This window comes from Strix uralensis, chromosome 4 (assembly GCF_047716275.1).
Source record: "Strix uralensis isolate ZFMK-TIS-50842 chromosome 4, bStrUra1, whole genome shotgun sequence".
NCBI lineage: Eukaryota > Metazoa > Chordata > Aves > Strigiformes > Strigidae > Strix > Strix uralensis.
Window position 1 is genome coordinate 55,522,723 of NC_133975.1, and position 19,532 is coordinate 55,542,254.

General features: G+C 39.0%; 1 protein-coding gene across 1 annotated transcript in view; it reads right to left on the reverse strand.

Moving 5' to 3' along the window:
- TSPAN5 (tetraspanin 5) overlaps positions 1-19,532 on the reverse strand; it is an 89,452-nt gene that overhangs the window by 9,201 nt on the left and 60,719 nt on the right. Inside the window, exons 2-5 of the mRNA XM_074866792.1 lie at positions 15,612-15,662; positions 4,270-4,416; positions 2,182-2,352; positions 91-216 (exon numbers count right to left, since the gene is read on the reverse strand). Of these exons, the coding sequence (XP_074722893.1) occupies positions 91-216; positions 2,182-2,352; positions 4,270-4,416; positions 15,612-15,662 (495 nt within the window). The remainder of the gene's footprint in view (positions 1-90; positions 217-2,181; positions 2,353-4,269; positions 4,417-15,611; positions 15,663-19,532) is intronic.

The following is a 19,532-nucleotide window of genomic DNA, read 5'->3' on the forward strand; positions in this document are numbered from 1 at the left end:
TGCATGACTTCCAGAAGAAAAAAAACAATCTTATAGAGTGATTTAAAATTGAAACAGCAGACTCATCCTACCCTCCTGACTGTCACTTACGGCAGGGTCTTTAGTGCAGCAAGAGAACGGCACACCACAGCGCTCTCGACTTGCGTTGGAATCTGTGCAATTGAAGTAAATATTAAGGTTCCAGTCGTCAGCTCCAAAAGCCCCACAGCACTGCCACTAGAACAAAGAAAGGAGAGCTTCTTGACTTTCAGCATCAGTAACATGCATCATCACTGCCAGTTTCCTTCAAGCTTTCAAAATAAAACCTGAGATTCCCTCTGGTTTCATTGAGCTGGCTTGGTTTTGCTTTTTTTAAAAAAGGCCATTCCAAACCTGTAAGTTGTTCTAAAATTATCATGTGACTAAAGTTATGTTCACACCGTGCAACACTGCTCTCTGAAGAGAAACCCATGGAGTGAGCTGATAAGCCTACGCAATGCCAGAGTTCCACAGGCCTACAAGCTCAGGCCCTAGGGGTAGTACAGCCAGAAGTATGATATTCTGCCCAGTCTAATGTGCCCTGAGTTCTCAACAAAACTAATCAGCTGTGAAGGCTACACTGGTATAGCTACTCATTTTGCCAGTTTGGGGGAATCTTTGCCTGGCAGTACCTCAGACAGTATGAACACATTGTTTCCTGAGCACTACACATTGCACAAATAACATCTTTACTGAAGATAGGTAGAATGCTTCAAAAAGTAAGTATGTCAAATGGCAGGCTTAGTCTCTGGGAAAACATGCTGAACACACAAAAAATTGGTAAAACTTGCTAAACATACAAAGAATGGCCTGAAGATCAGTGGAGCACTGATGGTTTACAGCATTTAAGGAGCTAGCCCAATGAACCCACCTATGTCAACTCAAAAAAAAAAAATTAAAACCCAAACAAACCACATTTTTAAAAGCATTGGAATAGCAATTCTCTCTTTCTATATGCAGCACAGTTCCCTCTGCAATACCTGAACATGTTGTCTTCAAGCATTATCTCTACTAGCTGAAAAAGTAGCTTGCTCTCCAGATTGATGCTGTCCCTGACTTAACTGATAAAATTGCTAATCCAGTTAGGAGAGCAAGTGCTATGCAGTGCCTGCAAAATTGGACTGTAGCCTTTTGGTTGCACACAAATGGACCACTGCTTTCAGACTGTGGTGGCCTCTGATCTCCTCCCAACTGGACAAGATTCAAATCAATGCAAGGATCCACATCCTGTTACCCACTCGCTTGTCATTTTTAACCCCAAGGCATATAGAAGCAAATCAAACGTTGAATGAAATTATTTAATTGCGGAATGTACAAAAATTAGTAAACGTTATTTCAACCAACATTTAACCATGTTAGCTACAAAGGGCCAAATTCAAAGAAGAGTTCATCAACACAAGTCAGAATTGAGTACTGGAGCAAGAAGGTACTGGCAAAATAACGTGGGTGCAAAAGTCAGTGTAAGACTCCTTTACAGACACCGGTAAGTTACAGAGCTTAACCCACACAAGTGTGTGCATCTCTGGCTTCACTCTTCACTCTCAAGCACAGATGTAGCATCATTTAGAGATTTTCTGAGAACTTTATGAGTTGCCCACTTCATTAGGCTAATTGCATTACATCTACTTAAAAAGAAATAACATTGTAGTTTGACTCGGACCAGGTAAACATCTCTGCAATGAGGTGTAGCGCCTCTAAAGCTGCTTAAACTACACCAACATTCATCTCAGAACCAAATTAAGCTTAGAAAATGATTATTTTTTTTTAAACAGATGTGATAGTTCCTACAGTAAAATATTTTGAACATCCTCAAGAACCCTAAAATATCTTCATACTCATATGGAATATGGTCCAAAAAATTGAACACAAGACATGGTTAACTTGTATATCTGACACGCTATCTCTAAGTCTTCAATAATGTCACCCCAACTCTCCAATCTTGTTTTGCTCAGTCATACAACAACAAATAAGCCACTTTTCACAGGTGCTGTTTGTTTGCAGAAGTTTTGTAAAGAGAAATATACATATATATATATTCAAAAGTATTATATGCTAGAGTATTTCCGTTGTTCCTTGAAGAAATCAAACAGATGGGAAGTAAAAAATAGAGAAGGTATTTCTTTAAAGTAAGCTTTACAAAAAAATAAACATAGTCCAACTTACATATTCCTGTGTGAAGTCTATAAGGTTTTGCAAGTCAATATCATCTCGGTATGCTCTGATGTTGTTGTTTATAAAGAAATACAGCTGGTCCTTTATCCAGTCTTTGAAAACAAATGCTAGAACACCAGCAGTGAGCTCCAAGAAGAAAATAATTCCAAGAAACACAGAAAACTATGAAGAAAAAGAAAAAGCTTATTTTGCTTTATGACCAAAAACTTATTTTTCGAGGCTCACAATTATGTCCAGTGTTAGGGCTTTATCTGTTTCAGTACAAGTTCAAGCTGTTCCAGCACACAGGAGATTTTAAATTAGAAATACCCCATTTTTAATTAGGGCTGTAGAACAGAAACCTTAATTCTCTTCTAACAAATAATAAAAATGCCAACAAATTCAAATTTTGGACATTTCACTGGGATTTTCAAAGAGGTCCAAGAGAATTCACTGTAAATTTCAACAGAGATGGCTACTCACCATCTGTAGGGCCCTCTGAAAACTCATCTTAAATTTCTACGTAGGCACTTGCATTTTCAAAGGCATAAACAACCAATAGTGCCAGTGAAATGCTTTCGAAGTGACTTTTTCTTTAGACACCCTCATTGGTAAAGCTTTGCCTAAACAGACAAAGCAAAAATTGGTAACAGCGGAAATTAATTAATGACTAAGTCAGAGCAGAATGTCTATGGAATGACTCACATCCACATTAAAACCAAATGAGGCTGCTATGATTAATGCAAATGCAATGGATGCCAAAGGCATTACTAATGATCTGCCACTTTCTCTAAGCATCTCCACTGAGTCTACACTGTTTTAAAACACACAGAGGTCCTCGTATACTGGAAGTCCATCCCTTTTGCAACTGCGCCTTTGAGTTGCATTTTAATATGCTCTCTGTGTTTGTTCAGATGCATTTTTAATTTCTCCTGCAGCTGCTCTATAGGAAGCTATTTCTGGTACAGCAGATGGGTTCATTTTAGGCAAGTTAAGAGAAGCAAGGAAGAGGAGAAAAAAAAGTGTTACAATAGCTCCCCCGCCTCTTTTTTTTTTTTTTTTTAAGCAATACAAGAACTATCTAGCTTTTTAAGCAAGCTAGAACTATCCCAAGCTGCTTTATAAATGCCTCAAAAACTGTAACTCTCAACTGCCTCCTCCCCTTATACAACATGTCTGTGGGAGCCAAATCTATCACTTGAAGGCAGTTGTTTCAGTGGAAGCCTTTTCATGTATATATTAATGGTTATGAAGGCACAACTATTACCCAGGCTGTGCCCACCTCTGGAGGTTGGAGTGGTGGAGGAAAGAATCTTGAATTTTTATAATAAATATTAGATTTATTTAAAATGGAACATGATACTGTTATCCTCATGTTCAAAGCTCACAGGAGGAAGGCTTTCAAAAAACAGAACCAGGCTACTTAGCTAAAGGACTTTTGAATACTGAGGTATGTTTGTACATTAGCAGCCTCTTCCCCAACTAACAGTCCAGCCCAGAGTTAAGAGACAACTTCTATTTTCTTTACCTATCCTGGGTGTCACATTTCTCCTCCCTTTCTCCCTCTCAGGCCCCAGCACCGACACTAAGCAACGAAGCCTTTTCAAATTATCTAAACAGCACAGAACTGAGGATATCAGCAAGCAACCCCTCACAGTCGTATCTCCTCTGTACCGTGAGGGGCACTTGCACAGCAGAAATCCCTCGGGTCACATTCAGTGGTGTATCTACGTTCCTCATATTTCATAGGCAGCTTGTTAAGTTCAGCATGCAAATTCTTAGCAGAATTTCTCTCTTTTCCCGACAGAAAGGCAAAATGCTAGGCTATATCCATATGACAAGCAGTAGTTCCATGTTACCATTGTTACCTTCAATATAGTTTTGAACCTTAAAAAAAAACCCAGTAAGCACCAGAGACTGAAGAGCTGTAAAGTATTAACAGTTAAGAAAAAAAAAAGTGATTCACAGAACAGTACTCTCACATCAGATAACACGTTCTGCTCCCCAAAAGACATTTTAAAATCTTTACACAGTTAAGCAGAAACAAAGATGACTTATGCTATTTAACTGATGAATGCCACAGTTGCAAAGGCTACTTACAAATTTCAGAAGAAAGGTATTTTCTCGCAAAGCTCCAATGCATCCTGCAAATCCCAAAATGAACATAACTCCTCCCACCACTAGGAAGAGCCAAACTGGATCAAAGCCTCCCAGGTCGGTGATGGAGGAGATATTGGACAGCACTCCCTGGGAAAGAAACAATGCCAAGGGATAATAAGTATGTTCAGCTTTCAGTTGTACAAATTTTGCTTGCATTTTTCTTTTTAAAAAGGTAGAAGACTGCAGCAAATAAATGTTCTGCAGTACAGCAAGAAAACACAAGAAAACCTGCGCATTCAAAAAGAGATTAAAAGGGCGATTATGTACAATATTTCTCAATCAACATGTGGAATGAACAACAAAATGTGCTTCTAGAGTCCTCTGCAAGAAACCCACAGGGCATTTTGCTGCTTCTGTTGCTATGAGAATTAGTCTGCCAAAAAGTCAGAATAGATATTTGAACAAAACTTAACTCAGTTTTACTACCCATGCTGAGATGCATTTTAGGTATCATATACATTGTTTGTGTAAGCACACAGTTACACATGTTATGATAGAAAAAGCAGTCAATAGCAAGAACACCACCTTGAATCTAGCATTTATGCTCAAGTATTTACAATTGACGGATATTGGAAGTGAACTTCTAGGTTGCAACATCTTGCAACAAAGAATTTTACACCAAATTTTGACAAACTAGATACCCAGCCAGTTAACTTCAGGCATCTACAGTGCCAAAACCTCATTATATAAATAAAGTACAGCTACTGACTAATCAGGGAGCAGGAAAAATTTGAAAATAATGTTAAGTCTCTTAGTAGGACATAAGGCAGTTTAAGGACTTGTCTTGGGAGATGGCTTGCACCTAGGTTAGACTTATCATACGGTAAACCACATATGCTGTGTTTTAGACATGACAGTCAGCACAATCTGCTTGTAATGCCACTGCCCCTTTAGAAGCAGATCTTGAGTTGTGACGCCAGTAATCCTGAGGAACTATTTTATTTTTGAACGCATTTTAACCAGAGTTTGGCTGATGTTGAACAGATGGGTCATATCAAGAAACAAGTACAAAGTCTTTTTTATTCCAGTTGAGTTTGCACAGGAACACTTACAGTTTCGTAAAACCTTTTGGCAGCAAAAAAGCTGAAGTATCACTATTTCTTCATTCACCTCCCCAGTGCTGTAGGTCAATGCAAAGCACACTGCTGTAGCAGACATTTCTCCATGTCTTTCCTCAAAGAAGCCTGAACCTAGGCTAAGTGCTTTGGACTACTGCTTTCCCTACTACCTCCTGAATGAAGCTGTGGCTTGAAAAGCAACAATATAGACCTTTACCTCTACAGCTCCTTATTTGCAGTGTAATTAAGTTCTTCATCCTTTTCCTTTTCCACCTTCATATCCCCTTTGCTGCTTTGAAATAGTCCCAAACCAGCAATAATTTTGAAAGAAGTTATCATAACCTCATTTTCAAAAGTTGTTAGTAACATTGTTGACAGACGACTGTTCACAACTGTGGCCTTAGACTTGTGATTTATTTTTTTTAATATACTCAGTTTGGATCAATATGAACATTAAAATAGTTATGTAACCAGTATTTCTAATACAGTACTCCACATAGTTTGCAACCACTTCCACAGCTTCCCGAGCAAAACTGACATTGAGCAAGTAGTAAATGAACACAGTACTCAAAGCTTTTTAATTCTGCAGGCAATGACAGACCAGATCAAACATACACGTGAATTTCTCCAATGCATAGAGCAAGGCCTTGCAAAAGGCCAACAAGCTAAAAGCAAAAGAAAAACCTGACTACAACCCAATCCTAAAGTACGAACAATAAACCAAAAGCATGAATGACGTTCTCAAACCAGACTCCTCTCCCTCCTACTACAGAAGGCTATTGCGTGATGGAGGGGAATGAAAAAATATTTAAAAAAAAAAAAAAAATCACATTCATCACTTTCCTCCTGAATTACATATAGTATTAGTGTTATTGTTATTCATTAAAACGATAAAGGTAGATGTAAGGCGTGACATTAACACAACACTGCTCAGAGCCAGTATTGCTATCAAAGCAGACCAGTTGGCACATCCCTTTTTCTAACTAACTGGTGATGAGATGGTACAAGCCAGGCTGAAATGAACTCTCATCCATCATTAACACTTAAATCAACTTGTGCAAAAGTTTTCCACTACTTTTGCTTCATTACATTTGTCACAGAAAAGAAATCAAAGACATAACTTTCTGGCTAAGAATGACAAGCAAAATAAACAGTATAATCCAATAACACACAAACCTTTGAAAAAGTCATGGCCTTGGCCATACACAAGTCAGGAAACATGAGCTCTGCCCCAAGGGAAAGAGACTGTTAAAATGACTTTTTCACAAAGTTTTAAAGTCCTTTCTACGTTTTCCCTCTGTGCCTGTATAGTTACCATAAGATGAGAAGAAATTCTGCCTTAACGCAAACACTACTACTCATTTCTTTTAACATTAGCTGATTTTGGAATTAATGGACTAGTGTAGTAGAGAGAAAACAGTCACTGGAGAAAGGAGGTTGCCTTTGTATTGTAATTATTTTACTTCAAAAACAAAAAATCCAAGAAGGATGAAGTCATTTAAGTCTTTTCTCGTAAGACAATTTGTCTTTCTTTAAAAAAAAAAAAAAACAAACAAAAAAAATCCCACAGCAAATTACTATGTTTAATCAAGTTCTTTCCATATCGAAGTAATAAAATTCAAATTAAAGAAGAAATCAAAGTGAAATTCAGCTCACATTTGTGGACAGTGCTCTTACAGAAGCTAGCCATGATATAAAGAAGTGTTAGTGAGAAGAAATATACCGCTTTGCATTTTGTCACACTCCATTAAAGTCGATGACAATAAAATTTAGTGAAGTATATTGCCTTTCTGATTGTGTCCTTTCCCACCTTACTTGATTTTCTAGCACTGCCAGGCTCTTCACACCCTGGCATGTCATATGTTGGCTGGCAAAAGTCTTCTAACCTCTGGTCTCCTCCAGGCTCCAACTCCTCAGGGTAACTATGATCTGACCTTTACTGAAATAGTTTGAGTTGTTCTATCTGCCATTGTTTGCTGTCCTTAGAAAGCACCTTTATGCACATCTTTTGCTAGTCCACATATGGCAATCATAAGCCTAGCTTGGAGAAACCCCAAATAATACATCCTGACAGCACAAAGCACATACCGTGTAATTCTTGTTTGCACTCTGTGTGCTCTCTGCTTATGAATCCCAAGTTATCAGTATTCTAGAGAGACATCTCAGGATATGCAATCTTCAAAGAGGCTTTGGCAATAAAACAATAGCTAGCAGCAGGAATAACAAACACAGAAAATGCTCTCTGGTTACAGCTAGAGATGCACAGAGGTAATCTGATAGAAGATTGCTGCTTATTGCTGAAATGCAGTTTTCCAGTCTTGGGTTTTTTTGGACACTTACAACTAAGCTATCTGAAGAGGTAGTGGTGCAATACTTTAAAGAAAAGTATATTTTCCTTCAAGCAGCAGGGCAATGACTGGGGAATATTATCTCACTTTATACTGTTAAGAAGAAATAAACGTACAGTCCTACAGGCACATGCTTTTCCTATCCTCTGCAAATTTCTATAATGTCACAATATTCAGTATTTTTTGGCTGTAATGGCTACTTCTGAGGAAAGTTTGGCAGAGACGTACAAATGCCTGGTAGTGACCAATTGTGTCTTCATCCCATCTTTAGCCAAAAGCAAAAGGGAACATTTCCAAAGGTGCTTGAGCAGAGGACCAGGAATCTCATATTCTAACACAGTGACACGTTGAATATATGGTGACTGTTGATGGATCTCTTGCATCAACACATGACCTAAACAAACCACCTGTAAATCCTTTAAAAAAGGACTTTAAAAGTCAGGCGTTATACAAATGCAAAGTATTTTTCTCAACAACGCTACTACAGTAGTCCACTCCAATCTTTACTGTTAAATAGCTACAAGTACTACTGATGCTTTAGCATCTGAAAGGAGGAAATCAAATTTTTTTCTAAACCCACCTTCTCATTTTGGAAGCATGGTTACTTTTCCAGGGTACATGCACATCACTTCCTTGGTAGTTTATGTACGTGTGTAATCTTTATTTGGCAGTAAACATTTTGTTTGTGCAAAGCTACATACTCTAATCCTTTTCTTTGCACTATGGTGACAATCCAGGGCTCTGCTGTAGTCCCACAAGGACAGCCAGTAGGACATGTTCCCTGGCTGATCACCAGCTCATCTGCTTGCTCTGTTCCCCCACCCTCAATTGCCTGCTGTACATTAAAGTGCCTGCATTATTATTTAACCTTTTAATCCACCACAAGTCAAAATGTGTTTGGGGTAGTTAAGTAACAAAAGAATCATCCATAACTGAACTAAAATCAATTATATTGAAGTTATGAAAAAAGTTTATCTGTGAAATGTACTTTACTTCAACCACTAAGATACAATGATGTAGGCATAGAACTGGAGGACTGACCTCAGATTTCTACCCCAGCTCAAATTCAGGAGAGGAAGTCAGCTGAAACAGTAGGACCTGCTCTTTCCTCCAATAAAAGGGTGGGGGGAATTGATGATGGTGGTACCTTCTGCCACACCAAAGAACATGAGACAACCAAGTCAGGCCCACCAGAAGCTCCTGCAGAACTGAAGTATTCTCCTTATGCACAGGCAGAAGAACAGTCTATGAGAGATGGCTGAATCCAGTGACAGATCCTCTGTTGTCATACCATTTTCTTCCCCATGGCCAGAGTCCTCCACCCTACAAGCTGGATATCATGCACAGCTCAAGGGAGAACAAGGCAAAAGGAAAAATATTGGTGTTGAAGACAGTAACTCAAGAGGTCCCTCCTGATATTATAGCTGCACAGTTATTTGCCTTTATCCCATCAATAAAGAATAAGGAAGCAACCATCACTTAGAAAAGCAGTAGGTGTGCACCCCTCACCCCTTCTCCATCTTGTACTCTTTAAGATCATCATGATAATTTGTACTACTTTCCAGAGACAGATCTCCGACTCTAGCTCTCACCTTTGGTGCTCATCTGTATTAGCATTTCAGGTCAGATCCAGGGGTCCATTTAAAAAAAGGGATCACACACAAGCTATGCTTCAATTCACAGCAGGGAACAGTCTCAGGTCATGCAGACCAGATTACTTAAAAATGAAGATGTGCCCCTGGAACATAATTTGTGCTCCAACCACTAGCAGGCATTCAGTCCATAGGATCACACTAGAACTAGGCTGAAGAAAACTCAAACCTTTCAAAACCATGGTCCTGCTTCCTAATGAAGGTAAAGAGAAAGGAGTCACAAATGCACTAACAAACTAGCAAAATTTCCAGACCATCTGTGGTTGTGGTTAGTGTAGAGAATCCACTGCCACGTTCAGGTCTCAGAAATGTTCCCAGAAGTTTGCTAGATCATTGCTTCTCTCTGAAACAGCTGACTTCACAGGCACAGTAGTATACTGCAGGGTAATAGAGAACAGCTCCAAGTGAAAACACTCTAGGCAGTAGCAATTTTGAAAAACTGACCAAGTAATGAAAATTCAAGGCACCTTGAGTCAGAGACAGCTTAGGAGAATCATCATCCTAGGGAACAAAGACATGATACACTGTGAAAGTGTATGGAATTTGGCCCACGTGAGTGCATGTAAGAGAACAGGACTCAACATAGCAGTCCCCATGACAAACAACATCCCAAAGGGTCATTAAAAAGTAAAAAGAAGCAGCTAACATCAATAGGATAGAAGAAATCGGCTATATTTTTTTCCATTTCCTCCAAGGTGGGAAAAAAAAACCCTTCTCTGCTGCAGAATCCCTCTACTGGGAGGGACAAAAAGAACAGATAGTCAGAAAAAGATTCAGCAATACAAGATCTTCTCAAACACTTCTTCTTTGCAAACAGAGGATTAGCCTTTCCACAAGCTCATCTGCAGGACTTAGAATCACTGGCAAACCGGAACACATGGGGGTGATGGGAAATAAAAGTATTTCCAAATGCATGATTTTAACATGGAAAAATGTCTCTCTACTTTGTTAGTCATAAAACCCATGCAGTTTCTCCATGCTGTGCATCTGAATGAGCATGGGGAACAGAACAATAGTCATTGAAACATGCCAAATTAATTCCACTCCAGAATTTTGTCTCTGCAAGCAAGAAACTAGGTGGGGGATGTTTACAAATCTTATTTCCTTGATTTTTGTTGGTTTTGCATTTCCCACAGCAAACAGCAATAGCAGCAGAACTGTATTTTTCAAGTGTCTAGTGAAGGAGAATTAGTCTAGCTTTCTTGTCATGACAAAGCAGAGTTCAATAGGTGAATAACTGGCATAAATACATGCAAGATACAGATTTTTACATTTTTCAGGATTAACATTTACACAGTCTTGGAACACTAGCAAAATCATTTAAGAATCTTGTTTAGATAATGCATCTTTACATACTGAAATTTAAATTAAATGTAATAGCAAATATTAGTATCCCTCTCTCCCCTCCCCAGTCCTATAAAATTCACACAGAGTCCTGGCTTAGAAGCTACATGTATGCTTGGGTACCCTTCAGCCCATGAGGACCCACAGCACATGTGCAGAGCTTCCTTGTCAGCAACTGCTTTTAAAAGAACTGTGTGCTAGACATGTATGCACAACATCTGTGGAGTGACTAGTGTATCACTTCCTTTCCTGGGACAGTAAAAGTGAGAATTTTTCCATGAAAACTGAGTTTCCATTTCAGGGCAAGGAGAGGCAGACTTGGTCTGACAAATTGTGACTGTTTCTATGTAGGGAGTTCAGTCTGTCCCAGAATACCAAAGCAGGTCTAGATCCCCTTATATCAACATGTACAAGTCTAGCTTAAACCCTGAGATCCAGATTTAGAGCTCCTGCTCGCTTAAAATACTATGCTGGCACACAGAAGTATCATACTGGTAGTCCAAACTGCACATAACTTGACTTCTGAGCTGAAGTCTCTTCTAGTTATGCTGATTTAACAGGAAAAGCGTAGAAACCAAATTTATGCCCATAATCAACTTCTTCCACTTCTCTCTCTTCATTTTGGTCAACCTTATAAACGAACTAAGTCTAATCTACAAATTTTGCAAAGATCTGCAGATCTCTTTTTTCCCCACTTGAGTATCGCTACCTTTGCTACCTCCTACTTAAAGTATACCCCAAAACCACAGTGCTTTCCTTCTAAAAACTACCTCTCCATGGACAGTCTTATAAGGTCTCAGAAGACAGAATTTATCACTTTATCTCACTACTCTTGATTATAAATCTCCTGCAAGTAGTGAGAGAACCAGGAAGCTTATTTTCCCAAGTACCTTCTGGCATCATACCATGAACACTCCCAATGAGCCTTAAGACCACATTGTCTAATACATACAACCAAGGAGGGAAATAGACATTTTGTAAAAGTCTAGTTTATTTTTAAAAAGTCAACAGAAGAAATGACTTGAAGTGGTTAAAAAAAGTGAAATATAAACATTTTTCCCCTGCTGCTGAGCAAAGGTAGTGTAAGTTGGTTGGTCTTAGTACAGACTCTTTGTAAGTTAACAATGTTTAAGTCACTGTTTGGGAGGGGTGGTGGTGGTGGTGGAAATCAGCTGCTGTGGATGAATTTTTTATGGTACAAGCCCAAGTCTAGTGCATGAAAACACTGTGAGATTGTGAGCTATATAGTGCATCCATGTACAGATAGCTTTATTCATCCTCCGACTTTATTGCCCCCACCCCCCAAGCTCTCTTTCAGGTTCATGACTCAGAATGTTAATTGCCCAGTTTTTGTTTAGGGCTGGCTGAGTGGCTGTCAAGCCAATTCTATTGCCTATTTGACAAATGAGCTCTTTTGCCTCCCTGCAAAGGCTGTAAGGAAGGTCAGCAGACTGTATAGTGTGTTTTTTTTTCTTCTCTACAACAAAGTTTAAAGGGGAGAATTCAAGCCAACTTAGCAAAAAAGCCACCCAAGCCACAAATCTACCCCAAACTGTTTTTAGCCAGAAGCAAACAGGACTCCTGTAAAATGTGGACTTTTTTTTTTTTTTTACATTCTGTATTTTTAATGCGGCCTGGCACACTATCTTTTTATCTTAAAACAATTCTGTGAAACAGCAGAAGTATATACAACTTGATGGCTGGGTTACAAAACAATACAGCTGGATAAAGCCACACAATTCAAGATAGAAGTAAATCAAAATCTTCCCCATCACCAAATCAGTTTACAGTAGAGGGAGTCCCTTCTGAAGACCCAATCCTGAAAAAAAAACCACCTTACAAATTTATGTTTACACATTATACATAGCAGCACGAAGTTCAACTTTTATAAATACTTAGTTTATTAGGACAGCAACAGTCTTCACAGAATGGTTGAGGTTGGAAGGGACCTCTGGAGGTCATCTGGTCACCCAGACCTGGCTGTCTAGGACCATGTCCAGACTGCTTTTGAGCATCTCCAAAGAGGGAGACTCCACATCATCTCTGAGCAAACTGTACCAGTGCTCAGTCACCCTCACAATAAAAAAAGTGTTTCCTGATTTCAGAAGGAACTTCCTGTGTTTCAGTTTGTGCCCATTGCCTCTGTCACTGGGGACTTCTGACACTGAAAACAGCCTGGCTTCATCCTCTTTGCACTCTCCCTTCAGGTATTTGTATACACTAAGATTCTCCTGAGTCAGCTCTTCTCCAGGCTGAACAGTCCTAGCTCTCAGCCCTTCCTTGTAGGAGAGATGTTCCAGTCCCTTAATCATCTGGGCAGCCTTTTGCTGGGCTGTCCAGTATGTCAGTGTCTCTCTTGTACTGGGGAGCCAGAACTTTCCCAGGTGTGGCCTCACCAATGCTGAGTAGAGGGGAAGAATCCCCTCCCTCAAACTGCTGGCAACACTCCTAATACAGCCCATGACACTGTTAGCCTTCTTTGTTGCAAGGGCACAATGCTGGCTCATGTTCAAATTGGTGTACACTAGAACCTCCAGGTCCTTCTCTGCAAAGCTGCTTTGCTCTCTTACAGTATGCCATTGCAACAGCCCATAATGCCTAAGGGATATCCAGGCTAACTTCAGGCAAGAAGCAGTCTAGCAAGAGAAGTGCTTTTCAGTTAAGTTACAGATCTCTGAAGTCTTAGGCTTCACCTACTTGGCTTTGGCCTCCAACTCCCCAGCTGCAAGAACAACTCTGTCTGGGATGTAACTGATCTGCCCCCCACTAAGTTCCATGGGGCCTATGAGTATCTGGAGCTTGATCTTGCTGACTGCAGCTTCCAGCCATTGCCTGTCCTCTAGAGAGCTCAGTGAGAGAAAGGTCTCAAATTGGCTTGACACAAGTCCATTTTTCCATAATTTCTGCTACAAAAATCAAGTCTGTGTGCTCAAGAGCTCTGCAGTTCAGCAATACCTATACTAGATTTTGGTTGATACAACCATGAACAGAAACAGTCCACACTAAGCACTGAAGGACACAACAGTTAGAAAAGCTGGGGAGAGATGCTAATTTTTAAGGAAAGACCTGTGCTTTAAAACAATACACAGTGTTTTACTTATTAATTTCTATAGAAAAACCTACTACATACGGAGCCTGAACTAATGCATATTAAACTGTTCTAGGTGGTTTTATTGTTTGTCTTAAAAACAACATGGCATTTTCTCCCACTTTCAGGATCTGATAAAAAATGGTTTAAAATGGCTTGATAACAGATGTCCAAATCTCAAGTACAATCATGAGCTTTGGCTTCTAGCTATTAGCAATTATGAATTGAATGCATTTTTCCTAGGAAGGGGGGGTGTTTTCCCATATCGAAAATACGTAAAACCTAACAAACCATTATTCTGCCCGAACACCCTCTGGTTGTAGGCCTGGTATATTCTAGACTTCAAACACTAGACTATAGCTGTTTTCCCTTTACCTGCTCATTCATTCTAATGAGGAAACATTTGTATTACCTACTGAAATGATACAAAAATGTTAAAATCTCTTCTAGAAAGCCACTCCAAAATAAAGTTCTTCTCCGGGGCTTAGACACAGGTATAAGCTCTGTGAGTATGCTCAGGGTATTAAATAAAACATGTTTTTACATCTTTCCTGAATGGGGGGGGGGTGGGGTGGGGGGGGTGGGGAGGATAAAAAAAAAAAAAAAAAAATCACAGCACCTCTTTCCAAGCCTATTCAAGCATCCACATCAACATGAGTATCATATGGTATGTAAATATAGATATATATGTGGATGTATACAGTGTGAGTTAATTAATATCCCATTACTATTTGTAATTATCTACATCCAAGGCACAGGCACAGAGCAATTAGAAATTAAGTTAACAACTCACTTTGGAATGCGCAAAATTTGTCCTGAATTTAAGTGGCAAGACTCCAGTGCTTCCAATGTGTTATTTGTTCTACTGAAAGTGCCAGTTGTTATGCCTTAAGTGAACATCAATTTGTAACTTGATAATAATGTAACTGAGTATCATAGCACCATTGTTATCAGCCAAGTTTTATTATTTTCAGTCTTTTAAACAGAGAAGAAAAGGAAACTCTAGCTTTAATTTTAGCTGTTGTCTTTTAGTAAGCCAAACTCTTCATCCAGTAACCCAACACATACTAACTTGTTTTGTATATTATGTCTTGATACTTCATCATCTTCCCAACTTCTGCAGCAAGCAAACTAAAAATTAGGCTCTGGTTCATAAATGCTTTCTCTTTCTCCACCCCCCTTTCTTCCCATTTCCAAGTAGATTTTATGGTCTTGCAGAGTGTTCCTGTGGACAGTTTTATTTGCACAAGAAAAAGCAACAGTTACTCTCTCAGGTTTGGCTTGGTTTTCAAGATTCATTTTGGCTTGTTTGTTTATTTTGCTTGGGTTGGGGGGTGGGGTATTTTTGTTTGTGTGGGGTTTGTTTGTTTTTAAACAACAGCAATTAAGCAATGCTAAGGCAAAGCTGAGGAGGCTTATTTTCAGGAAGGTACCCTCTGAGACATGTAGGCTCTCTCTCCATTGCTGGGGACACATGCAGCAGACACACACTGCCAATACTGCCTTCAGTAGAGTGTTCTAGTGAGCTGCAGTTTGAGCATGCATGGATTGAAATGGTTATTTTATGTGCAAGTGTCAGCCATCATTTCTTGCCAAGGCATTCTTGGGAAAAATGCCAAGGATCTTCCTCTAGGTGAGCTGAGCCAAGGTTTTATTTGACAGAGAAGCTTGATTTTGTTTCAGTAGAAACTGTGTGTAGACCCATAAAATGTGCAGCATATTACTATTCCAATATTTCATCAGAAAAAGAGAGAGAGAAAAAACAAAGAGTTTGGTGCTATATTTAACTTACCTTTTCATTCCATGCCCACAATCCAATCCCAAGAAATGCTATGCCAAGGAACTAAAGGGGGAAAAAAAAAAAATATCAGAGCAGAAACTATAAATTTATGGATTTATAATTTTTTTAAAACATACATATTGACTCATCCTCTCTGTTGGATAACCAATTTTATCAGGACTGTAGGGGATTACCAAGAGTTTTAACATATGTATGCAGTTGTTTATTTTACAACTCAACCATTGTAACTGTAAGAATTTAAAACTTGCACAGCTTGTTCAGGGATGTTTCACATCGGAATAGTACGTGCAATCAATGTCACCTTCTCAGCATCAAGCAAGTAAGGTTCTTTTTGAGTTTGTCAGACTCAAAGCAAACTCCACCGTCAAGCAACACATTATTTTACTGCTGCATTACCACCACCTGCACAAAACTGTCCTCACAGCTCTCTCCCAGTGAAAGTGATTAAAAGAAAGTCCTAAATACACATGTACTATCAGTTTTAGCAATGTTGTCCACAGAAACACAGAATGCTGTTCCAATAGAATATAACCCACGATTTCTGGGGGAAAAAAATACTGGTCTAAAAAGAGTAAGAATTTTTAAAAACCCTGAAGCCAACATTTTATAACCTTTCTGATATGAATGTTTCTGTATTTCATAAAGGAAGTTACAGACCTTTTTCCTCCAAAGGACTCAAAAGCACCAAACTCAAAAGACAGTGTCTGTCCCTCATGATGGAATAGAAAACAGCACCTATGATTTTGTCATATCCCTGTATTCTCCATTCCACTGAATAAAGTGCATTGTTTCCCTCCAAATACTACAGGGCTTCCATGCAAAACCCACGCTAAGGATCAGTGAAACAAGCAGAACAGACAGAATAAGCACTCTGTCTCCCAACACCATCACTACATATTTGGCATAATACAGTATCAATCATGTAGAATGTTTAAAAAACGTATAGTAGGTGTCCGAGCACATCTCTAAATGTTCATCTGTCCAGCTTTTACCTCTGTTTTTTAAATCCTAAGTGCCGGCTAAAAAGAAAACTATATTCCCTTTAGTTCTGAGGTATGTAATGGAATGTTGCTCAAACATCAAACTCTGGTTTTCTGTCGTTTCTTCACACTGCAATGTACAGATTTATTTTGGCACATAGTACGTTTTCTCTTAAGATTTGTGTAAATGATTCTTCTTTTGCAAAACAGAGCAAAAGTGTTTTTCTGTTGCGAAGTGGGAGAAGGCAGGAATATCAACTTTAAAAGCTTTCCCAGAAGTGATTTCAACAGCTCTGAAGCAAGATTCCTTCTTTGTTATACGCACTTTTTTTTTTTAAGTGACAGCTTTAGCTTTATACTACAAGAATATCTGTAAAGCATAAGTCAATATCAAGGGGAATATGCTGACTGCAATACCCTGAAGTTCCCTAACACCCCTCACATCTCTGACTTTCTCCTCCAAGTGTGCTTTGCCAGCTGACCAAAGGACCATGGATACTACTCCCAGCCAGTTCACTCAGAAGGCCATCTATACTAACTGGGAATGAAAATCTTTTTGACTTGAAGAGTCATGACTGTAAAGTTAAACAATGCTACAATCAACTATTCTTCAAAGGGAACTGTCGCAGGCTTGGCAGTATTTTAATACAAGATAAATAGAAATTTTTCCTAGATGGAAAAACAGAACTGCTGGTCAAGAAAGTCTGTTATTTCAGCAGCCTTAATTGTTTATAAAGTACAATAGATGGATTTGAGAATGTCCATACAGCCTCCTGTAACACACCATATGAGCCAAAAAAGGTCATCTTACCTGTATCGAGACTGCTCTTTTTCTATGGTTGCCAGAAGAGTGTGTGTAATCCTCCTGGCTCCAGTGTTTATTTGAAACTTGAGATAAAGCTGTAGAAGTTTCCAAATTACTTTCAGATAAATGCAGTTAAGTTCTTTTTTGCAGTAACAGGCTCCTTTCCTTCTTTCATACACAGCCAAAAGGCACCAAGGTTGAAGGAACAGGAGTGAGAGGAAAAAAGCTATATTATTATAAAAATTCATAAGCTGCACTTGGAAGTGGCAAATTGTTATTTGTAGAGAGGTACAAAACGTTATGTTTTGCCAATAGTTTGATATGGTTTTGAACAGAAAAAGCGTGGAAAACTAGAATAAAAGAATTTGATGAGTGCATACAAATGTAACTTAACAGCCATACACATCAGCTCCAAGTCTGGCTCAGATCCACCAGCTTTATTAAATTTAATCCAGTCAAGTGTCCTGATCTTTCACCAGAAGTTGAGACTTAAGGGTCAGATTACCTCATGGGTTAAAAGGTGAGTTACAGTAGACTATACAGGTCTCAAGCCAGGCCTAGCTCATCTCAATTTACAGATTGGGTAATGAGACTGTACTATACTAGGCCGAAGCACCTAAAAAACTGAGATTGTCAAGTTTCTGGCAAGCCTGTCAAGAAAGACCAGGAAACTGAGTTCTCAGAGTTTGAGAGGATCAAAGAATTACATGCTGTTCAGTCCTCTCCACATACCAAAACAGAAATCTCTGTCCAGTTGCCTTTTGAGCAGCTGTCAGAACAGGAACAATGGACAAGATCCATTAGGAGAAAAAGTTTCAGGGTGGAATCATGACCTCTATCACAGGATGCTGTGGAAATCAAAAACTTAACGGCATTCAGAAAAAAAGATAGGATAAATTAATGGAGGATCCATAGCTACTGAAAAGTGATTTTGATACAGCTTCTGGCTCAGGAAATTTTTACACTGTTGCTCACTGGGAGATAATGGGAAAAGATCACTGTATGCCTGCTTTGTTGCTTAAATGCCTCTTTCCTTGGACAAACTCTACTTGCATTACTTAAGACAAAATACTGAGCTAGGCAGACCACTGACCTAATCCCCTACAATCATGCCCTAGAAAGGTCCACCCTTGCACAAACACACCCTGCTGTGGGGATGAAGCACACAGGAATGCTCTCAGTAATCCCCACTGGCAGAAGACAGATGTTCATGAGGAGGCTTACACCTCTCACCAGGATTAACTTTGGATTTTCTTGACAATTATGAAAAACTCCTGTATAGCCTAAAAAAAGTTTAAAGTGCTTAGCCTCTGTATTTTTGCTGTTAGAACCAGAAGAAAAACAGGACACGCATCCCGCTTATTTTGCGGCCCTTCCGCAGATGTCTCCAAGACAGTCTTGTTCTGCTTTCTTGTAACCAGAAAGAAAATCTCTTCACATCTAAAGCATGTGGGAAGAGGGTGAGATGGCATACACATCATCTAAGTTAAGTCTGGAAAATTTCATTTACATCTACTAAATTATTCCAACGAGTAATAAAAAGGTGGATGTTTGCCTCATTATCTACAAAACACTCTGTAGAGAAAAACAGTCTCAAATCTCCACAGACATCAAGTAAGATCATTTAGCCTGACTATAAATGGTCACCGGATCTGGGGCAGAGCTTGTAAAATCTTGATACTTTTCTTTTTTAAACAAATTTGCAGGAGAATATTAAAACATTCCTCTGGAGTATTACAGCCTTACAAAAAAAGTTGCATAGTAGTACTTTCTCAGCAATAGGTTTTATATTCACAAACATCAAACAAATGCATTCAAATTTCTCTTCTATAAAGACTATATGTATTTAAGAGTAGAATGTGTAGCAGTACTTGCATTGTTGCCCTACTTGTAAAGTTCACATGCAGTTTTCAGAAGTGGATTGATTGATAAGTGTTTCAAGCTGGACATATCTTATTCCCAGACTCGCCTGCACAGAGGAAAATGATTCTTTGTTGCTAGGAATACAGCATCATAGAACACAGAATTTCATTTAAAGGGTGCTGGGGTAAATACTAATGCAAATACTAGAAAAAGTTTGAAAGAAAGAGCAGCTTAATTGTACAGTGATCAGATGTTACTTCACAT